Consider the following 25,389-nt stretch of genomic DNA (forward strand, 5'->3'; position numbering starts at 1 on the left):
CTCCATTATAATTAATTACCAGCTCCTAATACAAGCTTAGATTTCATCGCAGATTTTATTAACCAGCTTGCTACCCTCTCCTTGAAAGATTTGTCAGTGATGCAATTTAACGCGTGAATTAATTTCACATCCGCGAGATGATTATCTTGTAGATTTTTACTTTTATAAGTTACATCATGGACATGGCATGCTTTATCGATAGCATTTATTGGTTCTTCTCCGGGTTTTGGTCGATCCTGGTCATCAAGTCTGATATCAAGTCGGGTTCCAGGACCACAGTAATTATATCCTGGGAGATGTTTTTCTCCTGGGTATTTAGCCCACGGAGCTCCTGGTAGTTTTGCTAACTTGGCGGCAATATCACCTATTTTTTTTTACTTGGCGCTGGTTTTGACTTCGGTTTTGGCTTTGGTTTTGGCGCCGACTTTGGTTTTGGCGCTCCACTAGGAATAAATTTAAACTTTTTTGTACCGCATCGCTCACACTTACCCGAAACCGCAGATCTGTTATTTTTTGTTGTAATGGTTGTTAGATCACTTGTTGGGGTACGTGTTCTACATTTCACACAATATAAATCCATATTTATATTTTATTATTCTAATAGAGATCACTGACTATTCTGCTACAAGGAAACGAGAACCAGTTAAGCATCACGCAGCGCTACCAAATTCTGTTCGTATGATTATAATTGGACCATCTGGGAGTGGTAAAACACAGTTGTTGTTAAATTTAATAATGAAATGGATGAAGTGGGATAAGTTGTATTTGGTAGCACCAAGTGTAGACGATCAACGATGCTACGAAGTGTTAAAAGATTTTAATGAAATTGCAAAATCATTAAATGAAAACGGTGATGATGTTGTTGAATTTATAACTGACATTAATGAAGCACCATCTGTAAAAGATATTGATGGATCTATTAATAATTTAGTTGTGTACGATGACGTGATGTTGGATAAACAATCAAATCCTGCTAGGATATTTTCCAGAGGCAGACACAAAAACACTGATGTGATTTATTCCTAAAGTGATCAGGGATAACTGTAATATTCTTGCTGTGTTTAACGGAGCTGATACACGCACGTTACGAAATATACATCAGACTTGGTGCAGCGGTGATATGGACATAATTAAGTTTAGAAATTTATTTAGTCAGGCTCAGTCAACCCCGCACGGATTTATAACAATAAATTTACATGATCCTCGAACACGTTATCGAGTCGGGTTAGATACGATTTTTGGATAAATTGGTTTTCAAAAAAGGACACAGGAAGCAGCAGGGAGGGCGACGACAACAAAACGCAGCAACGACGGCGACAATTGTGTTTACTCGCGGTTTTTTAAAGGGTTTATTTCGGCCTCCTTTTTGCCTAAAAACTTGTAGGATTCGCGGTTTTATTTCGGCATTTGGAACCTTAGGATTCGCCCTTTTTTTGCCAAAAAACTTGTAGGATTCGCCGTGCCTGCTGCTCAACACCCTACTCAACATTTAGTCTAGGATTTTATTTAACACAACTCCCAACTCAAAATCTGGTCTAGAACTTCATGTAATACAACCCCTACTCAACATCTGGTCTAAGATTTCATGTACCACAACACCCTACTAGTACTTAAATTTCTGAATGATCAATGTCAAAGTTACAGCCACTAGTACAGACACAAACTTGATTCAGACTTATATTGGTACAGACACATACTTGATTCAGACTTATATTGGTACAGACACATACTTGATTCAGACTTATCCTGGTACAGACACATACTTGATTCTGACTTATAAGTGGAGAAAGCCACATGTCCACCAGCATTTTCTTGATTTACATGTACTTTTAGTTTGGCAACAAAGAATAAGGTGCACATATGACACAGAGTCAATCAATGAAAAAATGCAATAAGGAATCAAATTGGTCACCACCACAGACTCTAGAATTTCTATATGTTGATATTTCATGGTCATAAATGGGTTCTAGGTCAGCCTGGCAACTTTCCAAATGATAAACAATTTTTATGTATAGGATAACACATCACACCTGACATTGCGAGAATTACTTCAACAACCCACATCAATTTAATTTATTATGCCATCAGTGGTATTTATGAAAGCAGGTATGAAACAACAGGTGTAGGGTTATATACTGTTTTGGTTTTCACCAAAAACATAACCAGATGACTTGATATTTGATATCATTTATGCCAGCAGCACCTGTGTTTATGCTATGCCATAATAATCAGCTGACACATATTTGTTTTTCCCTTGTGGATCGAGATGGGCATGTTGTTGATCTGCGCAGTGAAATATTAATGATACAACTTTACACTTGAGATCAATCTGACATTTAATAATAATAACAATGACAGTCATGCATGGATGTGTGAACAGTGTTCACAAAGTTAATTTGAGAAAACCCATGATCATGACATATTATGGAACTGGGCTAGGTGATATTGTTCATGGATTCTTTGCGAGTGCACCTAAAGCACTCACAGTCTTATCATCACACGTTGCACCCATTGCTAAGTAAGTTGCAATGCGAGTTGTAGATAGTATTAAAAGTGCCATGGTGGTCTGATGAAAACAACTGGGCTTGCAGCCAGCTCAGTTGCTTAGAAAACAATTACAGCGATTAATAAATCAACAAAAGCAATTATGTTACCATCAGCATAATCAATGTTGGCTGTAGTTAGTAAAGTAATTAACAAGGCTGATCACCAATAACTGACAAATTCAACAACTGCAAATCTGGCAATGGGGAGTGGATTCTGATATGAGTGGTAAAACAATCATGCAGAGATGTTAAAGAAAATCAATAACGTATAGTTTTGCAATGGTTCAGTTCAAAGATGTATCTGATCTGACATTTGATATGGGAGTACCTGAATCAGTGGACCGAAGCAAGAGACATTTTTAGTATTACTCATGTCAGGCCAATTAAAAACAGAATTGCAAAAGCAAGACAAATCTACAGAGGTCTCACTAGAATTTTAAAACTAGGAGCCAAGGACTCCTATTTTGGGAAAAACAAGAGTCCCACCAGCAAAAGTGCAGTCCTGTACCAGAAACATATTGGGCATAACGTTAAATGGCTAAATTTACAGATGAGTGGTTGCCATTGAGTTTAATTTTCTAACTTCTTGACACCACTGACAGATAGCTGTTTGTTCATTAGAGTGAGAGTGAATTATGTCAGGCCAAGGAAAGGTCTTATTCCAAGCACTAAGCTAGGAACCATGTATAGAGTTCCATGCGAACTATCAGTTCTAGCAACTTTAGCACTCTGCTAAATCTTATTACAGTCTTTGTCAATTTGTCTAACTCTCAATATGTCTTGTTTTTGAGGTCACATGCACTATTTATTTGGCTACACTTGGAAACAAACACAATAATGAAAGCTAAAGTTTTTCTTTTGATGTATCTGCAGCTGAATTCAGTCATTGTAAATATCAGCATATTTTCACACCACTCAGCAGCTTGTCAAGTCTTTGAACTTGCCGACAAGCTATTGGGTCATGTTCTTCTGATGTACTCTTACAATGGCAACATGTACATCTGGGAGTCTTTTAGCCACTGAATTTTCTCATGGCAAATATCAGCACAGCTAAAATGATCAATTGATCAACATATTTTCCCACACAGCAGGTGGTTGAAGCAGGACTGGCAAGCCCTTGAATTTGCCGTCCAGCAATTGCGTACGGAGAACTCCTGCATAAGTGATTTTTTGCATCCCAATACATGTGAGTAAGCGTTTCCGAGACCTCTGAATCTTGGTTTTTCCTTCCATGTGAGGCATTCATGGGATTGGAGGGAAAACTGGTATAGGTCAATGATACTGATTACCATGTCAATGCCCAAGTGGGATTTATTAAAAACAGCATAACAGTGTTGTTCAACAGTGTATGTCTTTCCATTTTATGGAAAGGAATCTAATCAATTTAAAACAATGTTGACATAGCCGTAATGATCATTGGACTTGTTAGATATGGTGATAATTAAATGAGAACTGCTGGCCCAACAATTATGTTTGTGAAAGATGCTTTGTTGTTGTTGTTGTTCAAGGGTTTAACGCCATTTTTCAGCACAAGATAGGCTATACATGGCGGCCAGTATAACTGGTGGAGGAAGAACCCTGGAAAACCCAGGGAAGAACCACCAACCCACGAGAAGCTACTGGCAGGGTTTCCCACGTACCCACGCTAGCCGAGCCTTGGACTCGAACCCACGCAGACAGAGGTGAGATGGTAGTGATCCAGAACGGTGAGCGCTTTAGACCACTCAGCCACTCGGGGCCCCCTGTGAAAGATGCAACTAATTAAGCCAATCATAGACAAAATATAATTAGAGGAGTTCAAAATTTTACTGGTGATTCTGATACAGCTGGTGGAAATTTACCCTTTCCTATTCCTAATTTTAACTTTGGATTTGCACAGTGTCGATTACAACTTATTCATATGCAATTCCATTCAGTCCCACCTTTGATTTTGAAGAGATGTTCGCAAGATTATATTTGCAGCCAACACAAAATAACTTTGTTTTTCAAAAACAACTCTAATGATGCAATCTGGCATGTAGGAGGTGCTGCTGGTAAAGTTGTATTAGATACATTAACATTGTTGATGCCTGTGTTACCTCCTCACAGAGTTCAGATTTATGTTTGTTATGTTTATGCAGTCAGGAACCACTTTACTGTTGTCATTTCTTACACATACCACAGATGCACACTCACCAACTGCTACTGCAGGACAATGTACTTGGCAAATAAGTACCCAGCATGTGTTTGTGGAGTTTCATTGCAGGACAATTTACTTGGCAAATAAGTACATAGCATGTGTTTGTGGAGTTTCATTGCAGGACAATTTACTTGGCAAATATGTACCCAGCATGTGTTTGTGGAATTTCATTGCAGGACAATTTACTTGGCAAATAAGTACCCGGCATGTGTTTGTGGAGTTTCATTGCAGGACAATTTACTTGGCAAATAAGTACCCGGCATGTGTTTGTGGAGTTGCATTGCAGGACAATTTACTTGGCAAATAAGTACCCGGCATGTGTTTGCAGAGTTTCACTGCAGGACAATTTACTTGGCAAATAAGTACCCAGCATGTGTTTGTGGAGTTTCAAATGTAAACCAAGGTAACAGTCAAGAGCATAGTAAGATGATATTTGACACCCTATAGGAGTGACTGATGTTTCATTATGGTTAAATGGTCATTTTGCTTGACTATGCAGTAGTCACACAACATACTACAATTGTGCATATCATAATCTGTGGTCATATATGGACTGACATCAAGACATCAACACTGGTCTGCAGATTTCCCAACAAGACTTACATACATTGTACCCAATATATTACTTTTCATTGGAATACTTGGAGTTGTTCAGGCAGTCCATCATTGGTATCTATTTTCATATATGTGTAAATCCCAGTGGTGCCCATTACAGAACTGATTCTATTCTGTGATATGTTCTAAGACACTGTTGTTGGAGGGTGCCAGTGACTGAATAAGGGTGATCGATACACCTGTTTAAAATTTGCAGAATTTTCTCAAATTCATAAATAAACCTGTTATGTATTTTAATAATAATGTCCAATCATGAAGTAAATGTTGGCCTTATTGAAAATCAACTTTTAAAAAATAAAAAATGCATACCAAAAACAATTGTGGGGTCACACTAAACTTTCCTCCACAAAATTAACTGGAAATGAATCTGTGTGGTAGACCCAAACACAACTTGCTCAGCTTAATGCAACCAAACACAAAAGTACTTCAAAAACATTAAAATTAACTAAGTCTGAGATGACACAAATGCAAAAGAATGGTGGAATATTTCCATTCCTTGCAGCTTTTCCAGCACTGTTGGTAGCAGTGGTTGCAAAAGCTGTAGCATTAGGGACTGTTTTAAAAGAGATGGTATGTGGATGCATAGTGTCTAATGGCCAACAAGGAAAAGGAAGATGCCTCTGATTGCCAGAGATGAGCCTTCAAATAACCTGGGGCTGAGATCTTTGATTACACTGGACAACAAATTTTTACAAAAGTCATGTTACTGAAATAAAATTAGTCAATTCTTATCAATTTTTATGTGCTGAACACGAATATGACAGTCAAATTGCAAAATTGGCTCTAGTTTTTTTGTAATCTGCAAGAAATTAATGTTTACATAACGAAATGCATTCCAATAGTAAAAGGTCAACTGTAATAGCCTACCTATAAAAAATCAAGTCATTGACTACATCTTAGATTTCTTCGCCTGTCTCTTGTACAGCTGTTTGGGAGCATCTCTGAGGAGTGTCCAGCAGTAGTCAGCCAGCATTGTAGTGGACCATTTTCCCTGGTATCTTTGTTCCATTGTTGCGATATCTTGATGAAAACGTTCGCCGTGTTCATCACTAACAATACCACAGTTGCTAGGAAAGAAATCCAAATGGGAATGAAGAAAGTGAATCTTTAGAGACATATTGCAGCCAAGTTTCTTATACTTCATCAACATGTCTTCTACTAGTTCCTTATAGTTTTCTGCCCTAACATTTCCGAGGAAGTTTGTAGAAACTAGGCGAAAAGCATTCCATGCTTGTTTCGCGTCACCTTCCAGCAAGTTGTTGAACCGGTCATCTTTGAAAAGCTCTCGAATCTGAGGACCCACAAAAACTCCCTCTTTAATCTTTGCTTCGCTGAGTCGAGGGAATTTTTCATGCAGGTATCGGAATGCTGGCAAAGTCCGGTCAATGGCTTTCACGAAGTTCTTCATCAAACCTAGTTTGATGTGAAGGGGTGGTAGCAAGATTTTCTGAGCCTCAACCAGAGCTGGGTGTTGGATATTCTTCTCTCCAATGGCTACATTCTGCCTGTGAGTCCATTCCTTCCTCATGTAGTGCATTTCCCTTGCTCGGCTATCCCACTCGCATAAGAAACACATGTATTTTGTATATCCTTGCTGCAGTCCCATTAAAAGGGCAACTACCTTCAAATCACCACAGAGGTGCCAGCTGTACTTGTTATACTCAATGGAATTCAGTAGCTGCCTTAAGTTATCGTATGTCTCTTTCATGTGGACAGCATACGCTACTGGAATAGATGGAAGAATGTTTCCATTGTGCAAAAGCACAGCCTTGAGACTCAGTTTCGAAGAGTCCACAAATAGTCTCCATTCTTGTGGGTCATGAGTGATTTTTAAAGCATTCATGAGGCCCTCAATATCGGAACAGAATATCAGATTACTTTCCTTTCTGAAGAAAGACTCCAATTGCTGGTGGCGCTTTCGATATGCAGTAATTGTGACATCTTCTTCTAGAAGATTCCATTGTTGGAGTCTTGATCCTAGCAATTCTGCCTTGTTCTTTGATAAGTCCAAATCACGAATCAGGTCATTTAGTTCTTCCTGTGTTATTCTGTGTGGGGTTGATGATGCACCAGAGTGAAAATCTGGATCACTGCATGCTGATGGACCAGGAGAAGAACAGGTCGACTCACCTTTGTCTTCGTCAGATGAATCAAGAGAATATTCTGCTGGAGGTTCTGGAATAGGAAGTCCCTCGCCATGTGGAACTGGTCTCAATGCAGACGGAATGTTTGGGTAGACTATTCTCGACTTCTTTCGCTTCGTTATTCCGCCGGAAAGAGGAGGAACCAAGCAGAAGTAACAGTCATTTAGGTGGTTGCTTGGCTCTCTCCACACCATTGGGACTGCAAACGGCATTGATGACCTTTTGCAATTCAACCACTGTGAAAGCTGTGTTGTACATGTAGCACAGCATATATGCGGAGCCCAAGGCTTGTCTTGGTCACCAACCTTGCATCCGAAGTAAAGATGATATGCCTTCTTCACTTGAGAATTGATACTTTTCTTCTGGTTGGCAAATGTCACTTCCCCACAAATATAGCAAAAATTGTCCGCGGTATTAACACACTTTCGAGGCATTACTGTTCTTTATTGTACGTAAATGGATAAAATAATAAGTTTTATGTAACAGTAGCTTGAACTGTCTCGCACAACGTCTAAAATATTTTAAATGCTGAACCTATCTGATTGGGCTTTATATAGTACACTGCTTACGTCAGCTTCAGCAGCCGCCTGGCATTAGTATAATAGGCCTACACATGTATAGTACACTGCTGACGTCAACTTACTTCAGCAGCCGCATGGCATTAGTATTGCATTGCATCAGAAAATGATGCAATCAACTGTGGATGATGTGAGCATGATGGTATTATGCAATGTTACATCATTATTCCGGATGTTGCTGCAGTCCTACTGGAGAAATTTACACAGTGAAACATAGAAAATGAGGTATATGAATATCTTCAAAACGAGAGCCAATACAAATTTTTCACGGTTATATTCGTGTTCGGCACACCAAAATACTACAGATTAGGGCCTTTTCAAGTCAGTAATGATTTCACTGTTGACCAGTGTTACCCAGTCGCAGAAGACGAAGCTATTAACCCATCTATTGACCAATTTTAAAAACTCATGATGGCAAAATCAATCATTTTTCGTGGTGTTTTTATGAGATGAACTTGCATCAATGGTTTCATGCACACAAGAAACTGGTATCATCAGTCTGGATTTATCAACAGGCCCCGGCATTCACTTAGCCATATATCTGTTAACAACTAGACATAGTTTGTATTTTTACTCGTATGGACTTGCACTGCCAGATGAAGTTTTGAATTATTTAACCAGGTATGGTAAACAAACACTGTCTTATTCGATTATGCCAATACAAACTCAGTTGGATGGTCAAATAAGTGGTTATCTTGTTATTGAAACATTGCGTGTGCTGGAGCATTCAACAACCCAGCAAACACTCATTGATTTCCCATTAAAGTAAGTTTATTATTATACAAAATGCCTATTAACATTTATGGATGTTACTCAACTTAACGGCATAGTGCTGATGTGGATCTAAGCTGATTTACATTGAATTTATCTGCGTTTACCAGCAAGGCTGTTGGCATTGACCAAGGTGATCTTATTATTTTTAAAGACAATATTGGAAAACCTCACACATGGACATTCAAGATATTATTGCCAAGCTGAAAGGCACTGTCACAAAGAACCTGGCTGAGGTCACTGTAAATGGTGGAACCAGAGCCAGTGGCATGTGAGTTGCATTTATTTTAAGACTATGTTGATACAGCCAATACTACAACAAGACAATATGTAATTAATCAAATCATCAGCATGCCAACACATGTGGTAACTTTAAGGATTCAAACTGAAGGATTCTTAATAAAAAAGGAGAAAAATTTCTGACTTGCTCATAGGAAATTATCAATTTTTTAAATTCCTCTTTATGGAAATGGCTTTGATAGATCTTAAGAGTGCACAAATCTGGATCATGTCATAACTAGAAGTAAAACAGGGTTGGGTAGACTAATGTTAAAAAATAATGATCAGCATCTCTGGTGGGAGACACCGGTATCTGGGCACTTTTCCGAACCAAACAACATTGCAGTCTAGTTTTACAGTACAGTATCTGGGCACTTTTCCGAACCAAACAACAATGCAGTCTAGTTTTACAGTACAGTATCTGGGCACTTTTCCACACCAAACAATATTGCAGTCTAGTTTTACAGTACAGTATCTGGGCACTTTTCCAAACCAAACAATATTGCAGTCTAGTTTTACAGTACAGTTGCATATTCCAGATCATTAGTCGATGAAATCAACGTTTATCCTAATCGGTACTTAAACCATCTTTGGTGCTTGTGTTTAAGATTATATTTTTGTACCAGTATACAAGTAACTGAATCTGGCCATATTGATGTGTTTGTGGAATTTAATGACAGGATGCAGGACCAACATGCAGTGAATGTTAACATTGGTAACAATTTTGTTGAGGAATATCTGCTAATTCAATGTGGTGTTTGCAAGCCCTCATATGCACTCAGATATAATCTTGTTACATGTCAAGTAGAAATTGTCATTTGGAATCACCCTGATGTGCCAGTACCAACTCGAGGCCAGCTTGGAATCATTGCACATGCATGTGAAAACTCTGAAGCGCTGACTGCAGTAACAGATACAAAAGCACTCCATGATTGTTTCTACAATGGTGAAGTGACATTCACAGATGTATCTGCCCCAGCCACATTCACCATCAAATATTTTAAACCAACACTAAGTCAAGGAAGAAAATATCTAGAATGTTATTCAAGAAGGACAGGTAACAGTTATTGGGGAGAGATGAACATTAGATGAAAACTGAAGGCATTATAAATCAGTGCTTTTTTTAATGATATGGGTGCCAGACAACCAGAACACAAAATTGCCAGAGGTTTAAGTATTGCTGAGGCAGAGGGGTTCTTTTATAACTGCATAACAACTGTGCCAGTAAAAAGAAGTGGATGTGCATATTGTGCCTGTGAGTGATAAGACTGAACAAGTTCTGCCGGTTGTGCAATTAAAATAAGTAATTGCATTATTAATTTAAGAATTATGGCAGACCCTCAGTCTAAAAGATGTGGAAAAAAATCAAAGCAGAACAGCTACAAAATGAATACGTGTGTGATTTGGATATTTAACATAACTTTAACAGTTTTTCAGTCATATTGCTACAATGTCTGCAGTGTGGCAGTTTATAGTGATGTCTAGTACTGGGGCATCATGCCACAGACATGTATCATGTCCCACCCAGTCACGTTATTCTGACACCAGGCCAACCAGTCCTAACACTAACCTCTTAATGCTGAGTGCCAAGCAAGGCAGCTGTTGGTAACATTTTTATAAATCTTTGGTATGACTCGGCTGGGATCAAACCCACAACCTCCTGCATCTGAGGCAGGTGCTCTAACCACTAGGCCACTACAAAATGAAATTAGCAAGAGAACTGCACTGATCACAAAATACAGATGTTTGGTCATTGATGCTATTTGATGTCTTGCTATAACAGCAACTGTTGGTCTTGGTGTGACTGGAATCATGACCACATCAACAACTGTAGGTATTATTGTCAGAGTTATAATCATAGTAACTGGTGGTGCTAGCAATTTAATTTTTATGTTACTGCATTAATGAGTATGTGCCTATTTTGAATTGCTTGTGGCAACACAAAGCAGTCTGAATAAGATCAGAAACTGAATTCAGTTGCACTTGAGGATAAAATAATTAGAGTGGCTGAGTTTGGGACTGTGAAAATTCGAAATCAAAAGCACAAATAAGAAACAGCATAGATTCACAAACGGTCAAAGCTGAATTTAAAAAGAAAATCTCTATGCACATGACTGGTTATCAATCAAAAACACATTAGGTGCCACAGTTGATTTTTTCATTGCACTGGGCTTGCAGTGTGTGTATTTATTGGTATCATATGCTTTTCTCAATAAGTACACTCCATGGGATTTGTTTCTACAATTGCACAGTAGTGTCAAAGGCTGGGGTTTTGCTACTTTTTTTCAGCTCTTTGGGGCATGGACAGCCATCCAAGACTCTGTTCCCCATAACTGGCTTACTCACATGATATGTGTATTTGGATTAAAGTGATCATCATGCAATGGTCACTTATGAGCTAAATTGTCATGGGGGCAGAGGCAAGATGGAAAGCAAAACCACAAAAGTGAGAAAAAGGCAAATGCCTTCTCTGATCCTACTCTCCATGTTTTCCTCCACTGTGTATAGCCTACCATGTGCTTAAACCCATAAAACTGCAAAACAATTACTATTTCACAAAGGTTGTGAAGTTCAAATGAAATGTATGAAACTAATTTCAATAAAGAAAACTTTAGTGACCTATGACCAAATAACTGTAACAAATCACAAATATGCACACAAATACAAGACCTTAATAATACACAATGAAAATATAATTATTTCAATTAAAAACACAAATTAGTATATTGAACTGACTAAGCAGAACATTTTTGTGGATTGCTGTAAAGAATCAGTCAACCCAAGACATAAATTTAACCTTTGTGACATAATGGCAGTCAGCCCAAGACAGATATTTAATCCTTGTGACATAACAGCAGTCAGCCCAAGACAGATATTTAATCCTTGTGACAGCCCAAGACTGATATTTAATCCTTGTGACATAATGGCAGTCAGCCCAAGACAGTTATTTAATCCTTGTGACATAATGGCAGTCAGCCCAAGACAAATCTCTAATGCTTGTGATATAATGACAGATCCATCTAGCAAACATTTTATAACATTTAAAAAAAAAATGCAGAACAGTTACAATGGGTTGCAAAAGAATGCAAGGATTATCAATGTTACCATCTTAAAGTGTGTGTGTGTGATTTGGATTTTTAACGTAGCTTTAACAATTTTTCAGTCATGTCACTACAATGTCTGCAGTGTGACAGTTTATAGTGATGTCTAGCACTGGGGCATTATGCCACAGACATGTAACATGATGTCCCACCCAGTCACATTATCCTGACACCAGGCCAACCAGTCCTAACACTAACCTCTTAATGCTGAGCGCCAAGCAAGGCAGCTGTTAGTACCATTTTTAAGTCTCTGGTATGACTAGGCCAGGGATCGAACCCACGAGCTCCCACATCCAAGGTGGATGCTCTAACCACTAGGCCACCAGAGCAGTCACCATCTTAAAGGGAAGACCAGTGAGTTCAATGCCATGCTGTTAAGACTCTATGGTCTTAAACTGTGCAACAGAAAGAAGCAAAGCCAACAAGTTTAATAACATTATTTCCTTTCAATAGAAAGTGAAAATTCTATCAACACTTACAGTATTGCAAATTAAATCCCTAACAATCCTAAATGTTCCATCTCAAATCCAAAGGTATAGAATGTTCTAAATTAATTCTAGTACACCTGAATGTCTTGCTGTCACAATGATATAATACAGAGCATCTTTGAAAGTGTGTTCAATAATCCCAAAGTAATGTTTTAGTCCAATTTGTCAATGAACACTTTGTAATTTCAATGAACAAATTAAATAATTCCTCTAAAATTTTAGTTTTAGACAACTATAAACTATTATCATAGATTCCCAAAGACTGGTATTGAACAGGAATTAATAATTATTTACCAAATCCTTTATATACATATTTTACTTGACCCAAGACTCAATAGAATATGTCAACAGAAGATCACAGGTCTTGAACTAAAACTGAAGTAAATATCTTGTTTACTCCTTTGAATCATGACAATAGCCTTGTAGACAAAACCTCTACCCTCAATCATGGACAAAGATCAAGCACACAATATACATAACACATGCTGACTGAAAGAGGCAGAGACACAGGATACTCTGATGTGAACAGGAGAGGTGGCACTATACAGTTTCGCATTTTGCATAGGGTTAGGATTTTAAAGAAAAAGAATGTCCCCGGCTTTCCTCACTGGTTATACTGGCTATTTAAAAAAGACCTTGTATATCTTAGGTATAATGCAAAGAACCTTTAATTCCCTTTATTTTGGTGTATGATTGATGGGTGTACTATGGGTTATAGAGTATACAGCTTGGCCTTACTTCAAATGTGCACCTTTCAAAAAAGTGCTAGCTCTACTTGGTCATTTTCACTTCCTGAACTTCAGAGGTCAATTGTATAAAAAAGAGCCGATAACTTTTTTTACATTTTATATATTTGGTAATTCATTCATTGCACTTTCAGAAGCTGGTATTGTCTAGTCTGGCAAAATTCATTTGCCCTATTTTAATAGCTGCTATGTATAGTGTACTTTAGGCTAATTCAGACTGATTTTTTAACACAAGGGAGCAGTCATTTTAGTTAGCAGTGTGCTTAAATCATGTAAAATTTCCAAAAGTTCAATATCCAAAAGAAATATCATCCACATTACATTAATGTAGCATAGAGGTATGCAAACATTCTCTCCACTGTGCATGTTTTAAATGCGAACTACTTCACCTTACATACGTCATTCTCTCAAAAGTACATATTATCTGGTGAGCGCCACCATAAAGAAGATGTAGGTATTAATTTTTTATGATTTAATTATGTTTATATGGCTGAAACATTTAAGTCGCAAGCATCAAAACAATCCTTATGAATAATTCTCCTGCCTTTTTCCCCACAGAACAGTATTTATGAGTGTCAGAGTCTCTAACAAGTCCAGCCTACCCCCCCCCATGATAAAAGTGAGCTATTTTAAGAATGCACATTACATTTTGTAAACATAGCAACCAATGTTATGCTGAATGACAGGAACATGAAACTAGCCAGAATTATTTCTGAGATATCAACAATGAATTTTACAATTAGAAAAGGGAGGTAACTCATCAGCTTCATAAAGGTCAAAGGTCAAAGTGTAAAATATTTGCCTATTGTTTAATATGGAAGAAGAGAATTCACTTTCTCTACATTTATTTTTTTATTTCATTGCAAATAAATGAAAAGAAACATTTTCACCATATATTTCTGTCACTTATTGCAACAGTTTTAAATTTAAGTTGACTCTATTCCTATATTCTAAGTCTTCTAATTTCCCCATAATTAAGGTCACTACTCACACAAACATACCTCATGGCAAATTATGTAAGCAAGAGAAAAATGATCATAATTAGCTTATTTTCATGCTTAAATGCAATATGAATGTACCATTTTATTCAGAACATCATACATAATTATATGAAAATTAAAAAAAGTAATTGCAAACATTTTTTTATTTTCTTTAAGGTGGTGCTATACAGTTTCGCATTTTGCATAGGGTTAGGATTTTAAAGAAAAAGAATGTCCCCGGCTTTCCTCACTGGTTATACTGGCTATTTAAAAAAGACCTTGTATATCTTAGGTATAATGCAAAGAACCTTCAATTCCCTTTATTTTGGTGTATGATTGATGGGTGTACTATGGGTTATAGAGTATACAGCTTGGCCTTACTTCAAATGTGCACCTTTCAAAAAAGTGCTAGCTCTACTTGGTCATTTTCACTTCCTGAACTTCAGAGGTCAATTGTATAAAAAAGAGCCGATAACTTTTTTTACATTTTATATATTTGGTAATTCATTCATTGCACTTTCAGAAGCTGGTATTGTCTAGTCTGGCAAAATTCATTTGCCCTATTTTAATAGCTGCTATGTATAGTGTACTTTAGACTAATTCAGACTGATTTTTTAACACAAGGGAGCAGTCATTTTAGTTAGCAATGTGCTTAAATCATGTAAAATTTCCAAAAGTACAATATCCAAAAGAAATATCATCCACATAATCATTACATTAATGTAGCATAGAGGTATGCAAACATTCTCTCCACTGTGCATGTTTTAAATGCGAACTACTTCACCTTACATACGTCACTCTCTCAAAAGTACATATTATCTGGTGAGCGCCACCAGACTGGAAAATCAACCTGTATTAAAGGAATTGCCAGAAACAGCATACAACCAGTTTGTTCATGATACATATACATGGAAGAGGTGTTTAACAAATGGGAAGAATTTATCACTGGCTACCATTCAGGAAATTCCTAATCACTGCATGTAATAGAAAGCTTTTATGAGTTTTGCACAGTTGCAGTGACAAAGAAGCAAGGCAATATGCAAGAATAAAATACTCTCATATAACAGAGAAAGCCATTGATAAACTAAACTGCTTTCAATATACATGCCAGGCTATCCATGGTCACATTTCCTATACAGTACATTCTGATTCAGATTAGGATGATGTCGTGTAAGAGTGATGGCTATTAACTCTGGAAATCCAAAATTATCTGACATAACCTTAAGAGTGACAACCATTATACTTACTCTGGAAAACCAAAACAATCTGACATAACCTTAAGAGTGACAGCCATTATATTTACTCTGGAAAACCAAAACAATCTGACATAACCTTAAGAGTGACAGCCATTATATTTACTCTGGAAAACCAAAACAATCTGACATAACCTTAAGAGTGACAGCCATTATATTTACCCTGGAAAACCAAAACAATCTGACATAACTTTAAGAGTGACGACCATTATATTTAACCAGGAAAACCAAAACAATCTGATACAACCTTAAGAGTGACGGCCATTATACTTACTCTGGAAAACCAAAACAATCTCACATAACCTTAAGAGTGACAGCCATTATATTTACCCAGGAAAACCAAAACAATCTGACATAACCTTAGGAGTGACAGCCATTATATTTAACCAGGAAAACCAAAACAATCTGACATAACCTTACGAGTGACAGCCATTATATTTACTCTGGAAAACCAAAACAATCTGACATAACCTTAGGAGAGACAGCCATTATATTTACTCTGGAAAACCAAAACAATCTGACATAACCTTAGGAGTGACAGCCATTATATTTACTCTGGAAAACCAAAACAATCTGACATAACCTTAGGAGTGACAGCCATTATACTTAGTCTGGAAAACCAAAACAATCTGACATAACCTTAAGAGTGACAGCCATTATATTTACTCTGGAAAACCAAAACAATCTCACATAACCTTAAGAGTGACGTGCATTATACTTACTCTGGAAAACCAAAACAATCTGACATAACCTTAGGAGTGACAGCCATTACATTTACTCTGGAAAACCAAAACAATCTGACATAACCTTAGGAGTGACAGCCATTATATTTACTCTGGAAAACCAAAACAATCTGACATAACCTTAGGAGTGACAGCCATTATACTGACTCTGGAAAACCAAAACAATCTGACATAACCTTAAGAGTGACAGCCATTATATTTACTCTGGAAAACCAAAACAATCTGACATAACCTTAGGAGTGACAGCCATTATATTTACTCTGGAAAACCAAAACAATCTGACATAACCTTAGGAGTGACAGCCATTATATTTACTCTGGAAAACCAAAACAATCTGACATAACCTTAAGAGTGACAGCCATTATATTTACTCTGGAAAACCAAAACAATCTGACATAACCTTAAGAGTGACAGCCATTATATTTACCCTGGAAACCAAAACAATCTGACATAACTTTAAGAGTGACGACCATTATATTTAACCAGGAAAACCAAAACAATCTGATACAACCTTAAGAGTGACGGCCATTATACTTACTCTGGAAAACCAAAACAATCTCACATAACCTTAAGAGTGACAGCCATTATATTTACCCAGGAAAACCAAAACAATCTGACATAACCTTAGGAGTGACAGCCATTATATTTAACCAGGAAAACCAAAACAATCTGACATAACCTTAGGAGTGACAGCCATTATATTTACTCTGGAAAACCAAAACAATCTGACATAACCTTAGGAGTGACAGCCATTATATTTACTCTGGAAAACCAAAACAATCTGACATAACCTTAGGAGTGACAGCCATTATATTTACTCTGGAAAACCAAAACAATCTGACATAACCTTAGGAGTGACAGCCATTATACTTAGTCTGGAAAACCAAAACAGTCTGACACAACCTTAGGAGTGACAGCCATTATACTTACTCTGGAAAACCAAAACAATCTGACATAACCTTAAGAGTGACAGCCATTATATTTACTCTGGAAAACCAAAACAATCTGACATAACCTTAGGAGTGACAGCCATTATATTTACTCTGGAAAACCAAAACAATCTGACATAACCTTAAGAGTGACAGCCATTATATTTACTCTGGAAAACCAAAACAATCTGACATAACTTTAAGTGTGACAACCATTATATTTAACCAGGAAAACCAAAACAATCTGACATAACTTTAAGAGTGACGGCCATTATATTTACTCTGGAAAACCAAAACAATCTGATATAACCTTAAGAGTGGCGACCATTATATTTACTCTGGAAAACCAAAATTATCTGACATAACCTTAAGAGTGATGGCTATTATATTTACTCTGGAAAACCAAAACAATCTGACGGCTCTACAGTGTTAAAAAGGAAGCCTCAAATGTATACACTGAGCATAAACACTGTCATCAGAATGAGAAAAGCCACTTCAACGTTAGCAAACTGAAGATGCTCATTTTGCACACTATATTTATTATGATTCTAATGTCTGCATAATAATTCCAAATTTTCATAACAGTACAGTCATAAGTTCAATAAAATCCACATTTTTCTTATAAACATCAACCTGATTGAAATATAGTCAAGTTCATATATACAAGGAAAATATATAAATAATATTTGTTTCTTTGATTTGTTTCATAAGTAGGCCAAGGACCTAGATCCCATTTCACAAAGCCAGTCAAGAGACTGATCAAAGATAGAACAGGTAATCTAGCAGTTATGTCTTCACAACATGTCACAATTTTATTTTTTTATACATGCAGGCATTATGAATTAATTTTATATAATATCATAAATTGCTCATTTGTTTTTACATTATACTGGTTACATTATGACTACAAAAGCAGCAAGCCCACTTACTAACACTTGATACATTATATACACAGGCTCTCTCTTGCCCACACATAGAATGACTGGGTCCAGTTCACACCTGCCAGCATTAAAACTCACAAATGCAACACACACTATGAGAAAACGCCAAATCCACTGTATCTGAAAAATATGATTTCACTGAAACTGGTGGGCAGTATGTGCCCAAATTTTACAGCTGTAAGAAATAAAATGAACTCTTCCATTTATCACCTTTTATACTTTAGGTTTTTCTTTTACCTACATGTAATAACAATGAGCAGTACTTGCAACAGACAAGAATGAATTCTCTCCATTTTAGGACAAAGTTTATAATGACAACCACGCACATGACAATACTTGGCATCTTTGATGTCAACAGATACAAAAGAACAATGTAGAGAAACAATCTGGTTAGACATAATTGGGAATGAGAGGTATAGTACAAAGAAAAACTGGTGCTTAAATTTATATAACAGCTGTGTTTAACTTCTATGACAATATGATAAAGCAATTGCTACAAAGAAATACGTGATCTGACACTCCAGATGCCGTGAGATATCAAAATGCACGTTCTGGAACTGCAGTGGGAATTCATGCATCAAAGAATAATCTTTCCCCATTTTCAGTATGTAAATCTTATTGATATCTAAAAATGTAACTTACAAAAAATATTGAGAAATGATTATGTTTCCAGAAGAAGAAAAAAAAACAAAGATGCAAATTAACTTATGAAACAAACTGACAAATACAGCAGCACATATTAATAATCGAAGATTGTCTGAACTTGTTATAAAATCTCGAAATCAGGGCTGAATTGTTCAACATTATCATCTGAGAATGTGATTATACACTCTCCTTACTGTCTTTAGTCCCAGTTATCAACATCAGCAAGTTAAAATTCTTCCTGACAATCCATAATTATAACATACTGTCTTTAGTCCCAGTTATCAACATCAGCAAGTTAAAATTCTTCCTGCAGATAATCCATAATTCTAACATACAAATGCCCAGACCCTTCAAATGGCTTTAACATTCTAAAATGAGGAGTAAGCAATAAAAAGATTTTCAAGTGGTTTGGCCATACTGGATTTCTGATCTCCACCATTTTTATTCTGGATCAGCTAGACATCATAAGATTTTCAGAGAAAACCCTACGTTTATAGGGGTCTCCATCCAGGAGTAAGGTAACAAGATTTTTGGAGAAAACCCTACGTTTATATGGGTCTCCATCAAGGAGTAAGGTAACACGATTTTTGGAGAAAACACTATGTTTATATGGGTGTCCATCCAGGAGTAAGGTAACAAGATGTTTGGAGAAAACCCTACGTTTATATGGGTCTCCATCCAGGAGTAAGGTAAACAAGATTTTTGGAGAAAACCCTACGTTTATATGGGTCTCTATCCAAGAGTAAGGTAAACAAGATTTTTGCAGAAAACCATATGTTGATACAAGTTACCATCCTGGAGTAACTTGTGAAAAAGATTTTCAAAAATGGCTGCCATCATGACCATATTAGTTATCAGACTGTCACCATTTTCAATGAGAACCAATCAGACTTAATAGAAATTCTTCTGATGAAAACCTCATGTTAATAATAATAATAATAATAATGACGACTTTGTACATGACTTAATCTTTAGAAGTTTTAAGTGCTTTATAATGTTAGTCAACATGTAAGGACATATAGAGACACAATTACAACAAACCCATGAAATTACAAAACAAAAACATGCTGAAAATAACTGAGGTACAGAAAGATGTTAAGTCTTTAAGTTTGTTCTTGCAAATTCATTGGTATACTTTACCTGTAGGGCTTCATTTCAATACTGTGAATAATGAGAATACAGTGTAAGAGTAGTAGTGTTAAGTATTACAAGTGTCAGAAGAGTAGTGTACGTGTTACAAGTGTCAGAAGAGTAGTGTATGTGTTACAAGTGTCAGAAGAGTAGTGTTAAGTATTGCAAGTGTCAGAAGGGTAGTGTTAAGTATTACAAATGTCAGAAGAGTAGTGTAAGTGGTTACAAGTGTCAGAAGAGTAGTGTATGTGTTACAAGTGTCAGAAGAGTAGTGTAATTATCACAAGTGACCACAGAGTAGTGTAATTATCACAAGTGACCACAGAGTAGTGTAAGTATTATAGGTGTCTGAAGTAGTGCAAGTATTACAAGTGTTTGGCATCAATTGTATAGAAGGGAACACAAGAGATGTTGATAATATATTCTGGAAGGACATTTTTATTTATTATAACATAAGTTTATTCCAAAGACTTTTTCAGATTTTCTTACTGAAGCCCTAAGGCTAAGGTATCATGAAAATATTAAGGCTGGAGGGTCTTTATTTTTTTAGAGAACAAAAATGGTTTGAAAAAGGAATATTATTTATATATGTCAATGTCCAGAGTAAAGGACAATTCCTTTTGATGGTAACATGTAAATGAATTACATAATGTTGGGACTAACTTTCTACAATATGCACAAGTCCTTACCTCTGTGAAATTATCTATTAAATCATGACTTGAACCCTAGATTTAAAAAAAGACCTTACTTCCCCTTGCAACTATTAAAGGTTGCAAATATGTATGATATCTTGGTGAAAGACAGAAATATTAGAAACAAAAACACTAACTAAATGGAAAATGCAACATAATCTACCAAACCCATTGGATTGGAAAAAGGCATTTTACCTTAACATACAAAATTACCAAAAAAATCTAATCTAATTTGGTATCAGTATAAATGACTGTATAGAGTTCTCTGGAAACAACAAATAAAAATAAATGTTCTTTTCGTATGGATTCAATGAAACATTAATTCATCTTTAGGGGATTGTGCAAATGTAAAACAGTTTTGGATTGATTTAGGCCAGTGCATTAAGAATAGCACTAATTTCCTACATACATACTGTTTCACTTACAGGAATAATTCTTGGAATGTTAGAAGCAGGCAATGTAACTAATTTTATACTGCTGATATCTAAAAGATACATATATAGTATGTGCCATGAAAGAAAACCTCCATCCCTACCTTGGTTTAATAATTCTTAAAATGATACTACATTTGTGAGATAGACTTAGTCAAAAGAAACAATAAACTGAATAAATGAAGCTGAATGGTACAAATTTATTAAATTAATAGTATAGTAGTTATAGTTTCTGTCTATTGGTTGAAATGTTTTAGATATTCTTATGAAAATCAGTTGATGCATCTACACGCTAGAATTACCTCCTGGTTATATTTTTGTACATAGAGTCTAAAACTAGTTTTACAAGATTTATATGTATACCTATTATATACTTATACTCTTAAAATAGTCCTGTTTCTCTTCTGCTCCATACTTCATTCTCTTTACTTTCTTACATTATATATATATGAATGTCATGTGTGATATATAATGCCATGTCTGATATGTAATTCCTTGTATGATAAAATTCAATGACTGAGAGATGTTGCCATGTCTGATATGTAATTCCTTGTATGATAAAATTCAATGACTGAGAGATATTGCCATGTCTGATATGTAATTCCTTGTATGATAAAATTCCATGACTGAGATATAATGCCATGTCTGATATGTAATTCCTTGCATGATAAAATTCAATGACTGAGACATATTGCCATGTCTGATATGTACAGTAATACTGTTAACTCAAGGCTAGCAGATGTATCAATGTAAATATCAGCAGTGAAATAAATAGCCATAGCAGCCATCTACTCATGCAGTATCACATTAATGCTTTGCTACTCACACATCACAATAATGCTTTCTTACCCACACATCACAATAATGCTTTGCTATTCACACATCATATTAATGCTTTGCCACTCACACATCACATTAATGCTTTGCTACTTACACAACACATTAATGCTTTGCTAATCACACATCACATTACTGCTATGCTACTCACACATCATATTAGTGCTTTGCTACTCACACATCACATTAATGCTTTGCTACTCACACATCACAATAATGCTTTGCTACTCATACATCACAATAACACTTTGCTACTCACATCACAATAATGCTTTGCTACTCACACATCATATTAGTGCTTTGCTACTCACACATCACATTTATGCTTTGCTACTCACACATCACATTTATGCTTTGCTATTCACATCACAATAATGCTTTGCTACTCACACATCACAATAATGCTTTGCTACTCACACATCACAATAATGCTTTGCTTCTCACACATCACATTAATGCTTTGCTACTCACATGTCACATTAATGCTTTGGTACTCACATGTCACTTTAATCCATTGCTACTCACACATAATATTAATGCTTTGCTACTCATATGTCACATTAATGTTTTATTTCTCATACAATGCCATATTAATGCATTGCTATAAAACAAACTTCTCCACATTTTTCATGTTTTTCACTCCTATTTGGTTTTATCAAAAATGACAGCATGTAGTAAAGTCAACCAGTTTGAATTGAAATAGGACCTCAGAACATCTATAGTCTTTTGAAAAGAGAATTTGTTTTTTCATGCGCTAGATAATATTGTCACATGACTGGCCATTTTGGACCATAACCAGGATAACATAAACAGTCAAATTTTCTTAGTTTTTATGGAAACCAACCACATCTGTCAGTTCTCTAATGGTTAAACTGCCTCCTTTATAATGATAAATATGCAAAACTTAAGGCTATTTCTTTAGTTATATGGATTTATTTATCTCTATGATTCACATCCTTAAATCTTTTGCTATCCATTGATTTAGTATGGTAATATCATGTTTGTTACCCTTAAAAGACCTAACCTGCTTCTTTCTAAAGCGACCACTCCAGTGGCCTAGTGGTTAGAGCAACTGACTCATATGCAGGAGGTCATGGGTTTGATCCCCGGCCGAGTCATGCCGATGGCTTATAAAAATATTACTAACAGCTGCCTCACTTGGCATTCAGCATTAAGAGGTTAGTCTTAGGACTGGTCAGCCTGGTGTCAGGATAATGTGACTGGGTGGGACATCATGTTACGTGTCTGCGGCATGATACCCCAGTACTAGACATCACAATAAACTGCCACACTGCAGCAATATGACTGAAAGAAAGCTACATTAAAATTCCAAATCACAAATCAGATCTTTCTAATGTTCACCCAGTTCATGATCATGTATGCTGCCTTTATTTGTTTCTTCAATTGTTCAGATATTTTGTAGAAGTATATATTTTATATGCAATTTATATGAGTGGAATTTGTGTGTGAAATACACATAATCCCTGGTTTATCAAGATATATGACTGTCCACCCATTTCCTTACCCAGAGGCAAATCCAGGAAGTTCCTAGTTAAATTTTGAGATGTAGTAGTTCTGTTTGCTAACAATGGCTAATTTTGCACAGGCTGTTGACTGACTGTATAACGAGTACAATTATCAACAACAGTCACTGTTAGTTTGTAGAAGGGGTGTGGGTCTTACAAAAATGGTACTAACAGCTGCCTCGCTTGGCGCTCAGCATTAAGAGGTTAGTGTTAGGACTGGTCGGCATGGTGTCAGGATAATGTGACTGGGTGGGGCATCATGCTACATGTCTGCGGCATGATGCCCCAGTGCTAGACATCACTATAAACTGCCACAGTGCAGACATCGTAGCCATATGACTGAAAAATCGTTAAAGCTACATTAAAAATCCAAATCACACACACACACTCCTTTCATACTGACAAATATGAATGCCTATGCAATTTTCACTTCCCCTTTTGGCTGGAAAATGGACATCAACTACACCACCCACAACCCCTTCAAGGGATGTTACACTGAAATTCATTTACTGAACCTAACCACATGGACATTGCATTAAAAAAACATTATGCCAGGAACATTTTATCCACATTAGTCTGCCAGCATTGTCATAAAGAATTAAAACGTGGTGGAGAACAACTTCTACCCTGTAAATTCTAGATTTATTCTGAACAGTAATAATACTGAACAGTCCTGATGTACAGACGCATGTATGCCACATATATTATAATACTGTACACTCTGCATGTACATCTACTTCTATACTATATATATATATATATATATATATATATATATATATATATATATATATATATATATATATATATATAATAATACCGAACACTTCTGATCTACGGGCACTTGTAAACTGAATATATAACAATAATGTACACCCTCCAGATACGGGTATGCTGCATATATAATAATAACAATATACACTCCCGATATAAAGGTGCTTGGTTACTGCATTTATAATAATAATGTACACTCCTGATGTACGGGCACATGTATACTGCATATATAATAATAATGTACACGCCTAATGTATGGTCACATGTATACTGCATATATAATATACTACTGTACCTGACTGTAGTTCTGAATTATCATTTTGCTTTAGATCTGTCGACGCAATGGTACCGTAACTCATTGTTTACAGGTATACTTCAAAGTCTGAAGAAAGAGTTGCGCAAAATCATAACATGAACGTGGCAATATCCTTGAGCACTTTATCTACTGTACATTTTAACCTTTTTATTGGACCTATAGCTGGTTAATCGTTTCCAGTTCAATCGTTAGGTGTGTCACCCGGCGCGCTTCGGCTTTCAAGGCTAAATATTTATAATTTTAAAAAAAAAAAAATGCCTAGAGAAGAACACCAAGAAGTGAAATGAAAACAAGGCGCATTCTATAGATGGCTCTGAGATTTGAAAGACATAATAAATTGGAAACCATCAAATCTTGTATTTTATCGTGTTTGCTATATCTCTAGTGTGAAATACCTCCAGTGACGATGTAATTCCAAAGCGCTGTAACTTTTACAGATCTAATCCTTTTCAAACTTTAAACTAATGAACAAGAACTTAGTCTGACTCTACATCCCCGTTTTTTTGTACCCACCACCGATTTCAAAAACGAAAGTTTAAGTCATAAAAAGTGCATAGAAAAAAGTCAATTGAATCACTGATTTATAATTTCTAACTGAAAATGACCAGAATGGCACTAATGCTAGATCCCCTGCACCATTTCATGCTTAACGGACTTTCCATACTAACACGGCGCCATATTGCCTACACTATAGGCTAGTTTATTTCCATCAGACAACATAATGACGTAGTTCATCCTGTTCGG

The 25,389-nt window shown here is 36.2% G+C and overlaps 1 protein-coding gene across 2 annotated transcripts in view; it reads right to left on the reverse strand.

The window, feature by feature from the left end:
- The window catches only part of LOC149789868 (solute carrier family 15 member 1-like), a 233,610-nt gene extending 208,761 nt beyond the window's left edge, over positions 1–24,849 (reverse strand). For both annotated transcript variants that reach the window (XM_089971874.1, XM_089971873.1), the window contains exon 1: positions 24,625–24,849. In XM_089971874.1, the coding sequence (XP_089828000.1) occupies positions 24,625–24,688 (64 nt within the window). In that variant the 5' untranslated portion in view covers positions 24,689–24,849. The remainder of the gene's footprint in view (positions 1–24,624) is intronic.
- Between the last annotated feature and the right edge of the window lie 540 nt (positions 24,850–25,389).

Source organism: Sinohyriopsis cumingii, chromosome 10 (genome assembly GCF_028554795.1).
Source record: "Sinohyriopsis cumingii isolate HCF-2022 chromosome 10, ASM2855479v2, whole genome shotgun sequence".
NCBI classification, from domain to species: domain Eukaryota; kingdom Metazoa; phylum Mollusca; class Bivalvia; order Unionida; family Unionidae; genus Sinohyriopsis; species Sinohyriopsis cumingii.